We start from the raw sequence: 8650 nt of genomic DNA, 5'->3' as shown, positions 1-8650 counted from the left end.
TTTTTCTCTTTTACCATTAAAAAAGTAAAGGAACAAAGCTATTATAGCTTTTAGCCGGGTTTACCATCTTTATAAGGATTTTTTAACGTATACACAATGGAATTGACGTTTGAAACCCAGTGGGTTTGTTAAATCTGATGATATGTAAACGTATTATTAGACGCACCTTGCCTGTGTCGTTTTAATTGTGTTCGATTTATTTTTTCATCTGGCTATGTATTATCGATATTTGTTTTGACAATTTTGTGAGTGTTATCGAGATTATCGATTAGTTATTTTAATTTGACAGATACTTTTTTCTCTCTTTTTGTCTTAACAAGCAAGACGAGATGGTGCGTAATTGCAAATTAATCTTAAAAAATAATTGGAATCTTTAAATGAAATAATTTTATGGTTGTGAAAATGAAATCTAATGAAAGTGTATTTTGTGTTTCATATTTTAGGCGGCCCACAAAACTTTCAGAATCAAGCAAAAGCTTGCCAAAAAGTTGAAGCAGAATCGTTCTGTGCCACAATGGATTCGTTTGCGCACAGGAAACACCATTAGGTTTGTAATCCGAAAATAGTTTGTGTACAAAACATATTTGTGAATGTGACTATCTTAATTATTTTCAGATACAATGCCAAGAGGCGCCACTGGAGACGTACCAAGTTGAAGTTGTAAACTTCATTCCGTGTCTTTTCCAGCACCATCTACTTGCGGGAATATTTGCTGATAGTTATAATATTTGCAAACATCTACAATAAGTTCTTATTCGCAGTGTCGATGTGTGTCAAGAAAAAACAATAAAATCATAATTTTGATTAAAAACGCTAAATTGTTATTTTTGTGTATTTGAGTGTTTATGCTATATACAGTTGTTGTTGTACCAACAATCCCTCGGCTGAAATTGCACACTACAGATCATGCGACAACATACCATGTTTCCTTTCTAACACTTTGCAATAAATCTGACTATTTACACATCCCAGCGCGCTCTATTGTACACTCCTTTTGCGGATAGAACTTCGTATTGAATACCTGCATTGTGAAACTTTTTCCACAGAAAGCTAAATTAAATTGTTGTCGAAAATAGCCCATATTTAAGATTTTCTCCTATGGAAGGTGCTAAGGCGGGATTTAAGACTTTCTCCTATGGACAAATGCTAAACAGGGCTAACCAAGTCATGGTTTTTCGGAACTTTCGAAGCCTATCAGTCCAATTTTGAATATCGCTTATTACAATTTAGACCCCGGAAAGTGCTGAAACCCCTTGTGGGCCCAGAAATAAAGATAATACCCTATAAGGGTCTAGGCTGTAACGTAAATATCGTAACAATATTTGTAATTGTGGGTCTTGTAAGGAACAATTTTGCCCTCCTTTGCTCCAAAAGTGACGTAAAACTTGGTTGATGTCAACTCTAATAGAACGTACGTGTTGTTTAAACCAGGGCTTCGGAGTCTAGCCATTTTTGGTCAGACTCCGACTCCAGTCCAATTTTTTTCTCGACTCTGACTCCAACTCCGGAGTCGACTCCGAAAATAGATAAAATAAAATTCACAACTTAAATTCCAGTCATTTCAGTTTGAACTTTAAAGATACATTACATTGGGAGGATACCAAAACATATACCTATATTGATCTTTTTTTTGTTGACAGTACGGAATACAAAGTAACAAGCACTTCAGTTTACCTCACACTTCAGAACATGTAGCAAAACCCTTCAAAGCAACTGCAATCGGACGGCATCGTCACATGGTTTCTCTACCTAAACACCAACATACGAGTATATTTACAATTTTCCGAATTTGACTTATGCACCCAATGAGACTCGAAATATCAAATTACCATAATTACTGTCCGGTAACACTCATTGTAATTTTTTGAGTTATGGAAAATTAACGATATTTAAACACCGCATCGAGATAGAAGACCAAAATAGCCTATTTCCCCTTAACATACACTTTCGTGGTTAAGGTTTCACGTTTTTGCTTGAAAACGGTAAGTCCTATCGAAATGGGGCTAAAGAAAATATTGGGGGTTATCATGAATGAAATTTCCCCGTGAGTTTTGTTTTTCCGCCGTTGCAACTTAAGGGAGAAAGTGAAAAAATTCACGGGGAATTGCCGTTCATGATAACCCCCATTGTTTTTGCAAAAATTCACTAGAGGATTGACCTTTACAATTTTGTAGATATATAAGTTTAAGTTGGTAAATTGTAGTCATGGTATAGTTTTATAAAGAAGCGATACAGTCAGTGCAGAGAAAATTTTCACTGCTACAATATTTTCTTTCTCCCATTTCCATAGGACTTGCGGTTTTCAAGCAAAATCGTGAAAATTTAAAAAACCCCTATAAGTGTTAAAAAGCCCTCCGGCTATTGCAGTTTCAGAATCCGCGAAAACTTCTCAGGTGTAAGCTCCTTCCATTTAAATTTGGTTAAGGGGCACCGTGGTATGTCTTACGTATGATTTCCTTTAAAGTACTACAAGGTCTTTCATAAAAGTCCAACAGGTTATTTTACAGCAGACATTAATGACTTCTAATAAAAAACAAGAGAAGACCAGTGACTTTTCCTTAAAATGACCTGTAAATCTTCTAATAGATCTTCCCCAAGTATATTTGGAACATGCAAACATTATTCCAATCAATTGACCCAAAAATGCTTCCGATATTCATTTTGTAGTCAAAATACAGATTAAGCGTTTTTTTAAACTATGATCATTTAAATAAATTAAATTGATTTGACAAATTTTGATAAATGTAGAACAGATTGTTGCCCGGAGTCGGAGTCGAGCTTTTTTTCACGACTCCGGCTCTGACTCCAGCAAAATTTGCTAGACTCCGACTCCAACTCCGAAGCCCTGGTTTAAACATAGTCTAATGTCCTGTTTCTCTAAGACGATTCAAATTCGTTCGAATTACTACCAAATTCCTGTTTATAGTATTTCGAACGAATTGTATTCGAATCGCCTTAGTGAAACATACCATAAAAGTAATTATTGGAAGAAAAATCACGAGACCCTTTCTGGGACCACATGGTTTCAGCCCATTCCGGTGTCGTAATAGTAATAACTTACTCTTCATCTAAAATTTATATGGTCAAACAAATTTCTTAAGAAATATCCTTGTAACTTAGGTTGGCTCTATTATTCACACCTCGTTATAGACCTAATCATATCACTGCCCTGCCCAATACAACATCGAACAAATTGGACAAATGTTGATTGAATAGACTCAAAATGGTAATCAGGTAGATTTTGCAACGGTGTGTATTTTAAATTGGCTGACTCCCGAAACGTCAGTTACTTTGTTGTCGTACATAGGGGTTCTTAGATCGAGGTCTATACTAGCGTAATTTTATGAAATTGTCGTAGTGGGAAACTCGATCTAAGAACCCATAGTTGCAGGACTACAAAGCAACTGACGTTTCGGAAGTCAGCCATACTTTTGCAATGCATGAACAATAACTGAAACAATGCGTTTTTGTAATGTTTCGGAAGTCAGCCAAGATACTTATCAGTCACTACCATATAATGAAGTTGTGCAGTTTGATCGTTTTATAGGTGCAGTCAACAAATGTATTGCAAAGACCAAAATTGCAAAAAAAATCATATTGTTTGTTTATGGCAAAAATTATGTTTTTTGTGCAAATCTCTTGCTATTGGTTTTCGAAACAATAGTCCGTCAAAATATCCAAAGTTTGGCTGACTCCATAAATGCAATATTGCAAATATTGACATCATAAAAAGACAAAGTAAACATATGCAACACTGACATTGTCAAAAAGATACATGCCATTTTACTGCATTTATGAACGCAATTAATTATTTTTTTACATACTACATACAAATCCGCCATTTCTAATTGTTTTTATGTATTTTTCTGGTTTTCTTCGCAAATGTCAGTTGGCATAAGAGTGCTAAAGAAATGTCAATTGTAGTGCAGTACAAATTTGTTGTTACGATGTCGAATCATGTTGCATTTATGAAATCAGCCTTCATTTGCGATTTATAACAAATACAGATTAAATTAGAAATAGCTACTATTGAAAATAGTAGAATCAACAAAAATATGGAAATAAAAAATTTGTGAAATAGGGGAAAGAGAACAAATTCCGCACGGAATTTTCATTCATGATTGCCCGGATAGTGACTTCAAAAATTGGTCAAAAAGCTCATATACGTATAATATGTATATAAATGACTTTTTGCGTGAGAATTTTTATCGGATCACCTTATAATTAAGATTTTTTCTAATCTTAGATAAAAACTTATCAAAATATGATACAAGGATACGACCAGAACTGAATGATCAGCGAGGGGTAGATAAAATCCGAAAGGCCGTATTAAAATTTAAATTACAAATTCACGCTTAAATGTAATTTGTATACACTTGCCATTGATTACCGATTGTAATTTGTCAGACAAAAGCCATTATAAGCAACTCTTTTATACAAATCCTTAACACAACACAAAAACGTGACTATTTTTCATTGGTCTTTTTATTTTATACGAATAATTATAATGGTGGAGATAGGGTCTGCCTTACATAAATACATTAGGTAGGGTAAAGGGGAGGGGGTAAGGGTGGGTCTGGGATTTTTGATGAGAAATACTTTGCTTTCAATATCATTTTACTCTAATGAATAATTATGCATGTAAGTATGTATGTCAAAATAAAACTGTAACTTAATTTAATATACACTAGGCTCTAGTTTTCAAAAATAAATGAATATATTTGCAAATTTTATTGTGATACTATCGGACTCTTTTTGTCAATGTCGGCCATATTGGTATTGTTCTGTACTGACCCACTCCCGGGACTAGCTGGTATTGCACCTGACCTATCCATGTTCCAAGGATTTGCACCCGATATTGGTGAATCTGAATGACCGAAACCTGTGTGATTTTCATGATCCATCGTATTTGATCCGTCATACTGTGTATTCTCTAGGCGAGTTATAAGACGTTCGTCCTCTTCGCCGAATTCGCCACCCATTAATGTAGGTTCTCCTACAACCATGACATCCTGTGATGACAGTGAGAAATTATGACCGGACGGAGAGCGCTTTTGATTACTCACTGGTGGCGTGTTTGCGTTTGCGCCCCCGCCCGAGTTTGACCCCTTTCTTTTGCGCCTTTTGTTGGCCGGCCTCTGCGGGTCTTTTTTCCCAGGGGGTGCGACCATCCTTTGCCACTTCTGAAAAAGGGTCGTCTTTAAACAATCTCGTGGACTTAGCGCATATGCCTTGTGACGTGACATTAGTTCCTGCATTGGCTCCAAAATGACACAAAGCCTTAAATAATTTAATGTGGAGTTTGTGATGCCTGCTCGTGTTATATTTTTGGTAATTTGATCGAGAATCATTGGATCTGAGGGCAATGATGTTCCAATCACTGATCTCGGTATGAGTTCTCTGTGACCCTTGATTGTCATGTGCCACGATTTAATTCGCATGTAGTCGTCATACATAAATTCTAATATGAGGCGTGCATCTGCACAGACTTTGGTAAAGAACGGCTTACCATGTTGTGTTATTACTGTGCACTGATCACAATCCAAAGTTATTGATGTGTTGTGGAAAGACTCCTTAGCATGTTTTAACTGGAAGTATAAATCGGATACTCCTCCTTCGTAAATGCTGCGGAAAAATCTTGGAATCAATGTGCGACCGATGGTGTAGCGTTTGGGTCCATCTTCCAGGCAAAACAATACAGTCAACTTGGCGTCATCTTCAAAAAATTCTGTTGTAAACGAGTCCCACCAGCAGTTATCACTTTCTTCAGTTCTTTGCTGCAATCTTTTGTTCATTTCGAATACCCTATGTTCAGTGTGGCTAAAGTATGAATTGTGACGTCTATATCCTGGGTCAATACGATCCATTTGAGGGCCACCCATCATTGGATGTCCACCGCCATGACCAAAACCTGAAGCGGGGGGCATTGAATTAAACTGACCGCCAACATTAAAAACTGCTTGTCCGGGGAAATGTCCACCCTGACTGTTGAATGGTGTACCGGAGCTTGCAGGACGGCTAAACTGACCCATACCAGATGAAGGGGAACCAAATGGACCTCCTACTGGTCCATTAAAATTTCCCGAGTTTGATGGCTGCGGATAGGGACCCGACATATTTTGTTGTGAAACTGGCCCTGGTGTTGATGAACCGGAGGGTGCCGGCGATGATGTATATTGTGGTGTGTTCGAACCTGTTGGGTTAGCGTTTGGAAATACTAATGGTTGATTACCGGCAGGTGAGTTCTGTCCTCCTTGTGAATAAGGCGTATTTGAGCCACCGTACGGCATATTTCCCTGGGCGAAACCACCTTGGTTCGATCCATCGGGATTTAAAGAGGGATTATTACCTCCTCCACCCATCATTGAAGGATTTTCGGGCACATTAACATTTTTCCAACTAGCATCATCCATGACTGATTGTGAATTTAAATTTGTATTAGCGTTGATACCTCTGCGATTCATAACTAACAATAGTTCATTTCATTCCTGCAAACAAAAGAAGATTGCCGTCAGAATTTGAACAAAAACAGGAAATATGCAGTGCACAGCACCAGAAACTATGCTTTTCTAAATTGTTGGAACACTATTTAAAATTTTGGGTTTTAGCAGCACCTCTTCTTTTACCAAAACACAATTCTTCTACGTGTTATGTATGATAGATACTCTGTAGATTTGTGTGTATGTATTGGTTGTATTGGAGTTGATTCTCATCGAGTAGATACGGAAATTTATCAAAACTTTTGCCGCAAATGTAATTATAATTTCGCCTTTGATCCAATAAATACTATCATATGTATTTTTTATGAAATAATCACCTTTTTGTTCGCTTTTAGCAACAATTTGCAATTTTTCCCGATATACTATACTATAAGAAAAAATAAATAGCGTACAGCACAGACGGAAGCCAGGGATACGTAAAATCGATTTCTGTTAATCGATTATTGCTCGTGAAATTTCAAAAAGTCGAAGTCGACTTTAAATAGAGCTGGCAAAAAATCGATGGCACTATCGACATAAAATTTGGTCTGTTGCTTTACTTCTGAAAATAGTAAAACCGGCAAAAGAAGTAAAAGTTTAAAACCGCTCCCATATGAATTGTATTGTGTCTGAAGTAAAGGAACGCTTTTCGAGTAAAAAGTGGTAAAACTTGAAGATTCTTGAACGTAGAGGAACAAAGCTATTCATTGAAATAAATAGAAATTTCGCTGTTTTTCGGTTTTGTGCGAAAAAGTAAAATGTATTTTTTAATATTTTTATAAAATAAAAGCAATTGTTTATTCTCCTTTACATTTCTGTGAACTACTTGCTGTCAAGAAAAGCATTGACATTTCCGCCATTTTCAGCACAAAATTAATGGAGTTGACAACTTAACGATAATATCGATAGCAATCGATATTTTAAAATATTATATCGAAAATATCTAAAGTGGGGTACACACTAGAGCTGGCAAACCATCCCAACATTAGATATTTTCGATATAATGTTTGAAAATATCGATTGCTATCGATATTATCGCTAAGTTGTCATCGCCATTAATTTGGAGATGAAAATGGAGAAATGTCAACGATTTTCTTGAAATTATGCAAAAGTAGTTCACAGAAATGCAAAAAAAAATAAACTGCTTTTATTTTATAAAAAATGTAAAATAATACATTTTATTTTACCGAAAAATGCGTACGTGTGACTACGGACTTACTTTCTTACACACACATAACCGAAAAGCAGCTAAATTTCTATCTATTTCTATGGATTTTAGGTTAGGAGTTTTTATTCCGATAATATCGATAGGCAAAACTATCTATCGATATTGAATTTTTAAATAATAATCGATATTATCGATAGTGCCATCGATTTTTTGCCAGCTCTAGTACACACGATCAGTTAGACTGTCAGTTTTGCTCAAATAATCGGTTGCTTGCCAGTGTTTTTGTCAGTCATCGGGCAACCACGAAACATTTTGTGGTTGCTGGACAGATTGACATTTATCGATAATTAAGAAAAATCGACAGTCAAAATTGATCGTGTGCATCCTAGAGCTGGTACACCATCGATATTCCCAACATTAGATATTTTCTATATATTATATATATAATGTTTTAAAATATCCATTGCTATCGATATTATCGTTAAGTTGTCATCACCATTAATTTGGAGAAAGGAAATTGCGGAAATGTCAGTGATTTTCTTGAAATTATGCAAAAGTAGTTCACAGAAATGTAAAAGAGGATAAACAACTGCTTATATTTTATAAAAAATGTAAAAAATACATTTTATTTTACCGAAAAATGTGTACGTGTGACTACGGACTTACTTTCTTACACACACATAATCGAAAAGCAGCGAAATATCTACTTAAGTGGGGTTCAGACGATCAGTTTTGACTGACAGCTTTTGGTCAAATATCGATTGCTTCAGTTTTGTTGTGCTGTTCGTAGCGGCCAAACAGTCATTCAAGTTGGATGACAAACCAACAGTCAAGTTGAAAAATTACTGTGTTCACATATCTATAAAATCATATAAATAACAACTTTTATTAATAAATATGGATGACAAAAAGATCGGATGTGCATTTTTGATCATTTCGCTTTTAGAGGAAGAAAATAAAGTGACAAGAAGAAGAAAATGGGTAAAAAAAATGGATAGCCTCC

At 35.7% G+C, this 8650-nt stretch overlaps 2 protein-coding genes across 4 annotated transcripts; one reads left to right on the top strand and one right to left on the bottom strand.

Moving 5' to 3' along the window:
• Positions 1–276: 276 nt before the first annotated feature.
• On the top strand, positions 277–818 carry RpL39 (ribosomal protein L39). The gene is made up of 3 exons (XM_073989884.1): positions 277–332; positions 444–547; positions 616–818. The coding sequence occupies exons 1-3, from the start codon at positions 330–332 to the stop codon at positions 662–664; spliced, it is 156 nt and encodes a 51-aa protein (XP_073845985.1). The 5' UTR covers positions 277–329; the 3' UTR covers positions 665–818.
• A 3651-nt stretch (positions 819–4469) lies between these two features.
• Positions 4470–6951, bottom strand: Chi (LIM domain-binding protein 2 Chi). 3 transcript variants are annotated; one of them, XM_073989480.1, is made up of 2 exons: positions 6818–6951; positions 4470–6488 (listed from the first exon to the last, which is right to left on the bottom strand). In XM_073989480.1, exon 2 carries the CDS (start codon positions 6462–6464, stop codon positions 4731–4733), a length of 1734 nt encoding a protein of 577 aa, XP_073845581.1. In that variant the 5' UTR covers positions 6465–6488; positions 6818–6951; the 3' UTR covers positions 4470–4730. The 3 variants fall into 3 exon arrangements, with proteins under 3 accessions (XP_073845581.1, XP_073845583.1, XP_073845582.1); XM_073989482.1 differs by having other exon boundaries at positions 6615–6918; XM_073989481.1 differs by having other exon boundaries at positions 6554–6892.
• Positions 6952–8650: the final 1699 nt, after the last annotated feature.

Source organism: Musca autumnalis, unplaced genomic scaffold (assembly GCF_047663935.1).
Source record: "Musca autumnalis isolate F117 unplaced genomic scaffold, ASM4766393v1 scaffold_5, whole genome shotgun sequence".
Taxonomy (NCBI): domain Eukaryota; kingdom Metazoa; phylum Arthropoda; class Insecta; order Diptera; family Muscidae; genus Musca; species Musca autumnalis.
Note: the sequence above shows the minus strand (reverse complement) of the source record. Positions and strands in the feature narration are given on the sequence as shown.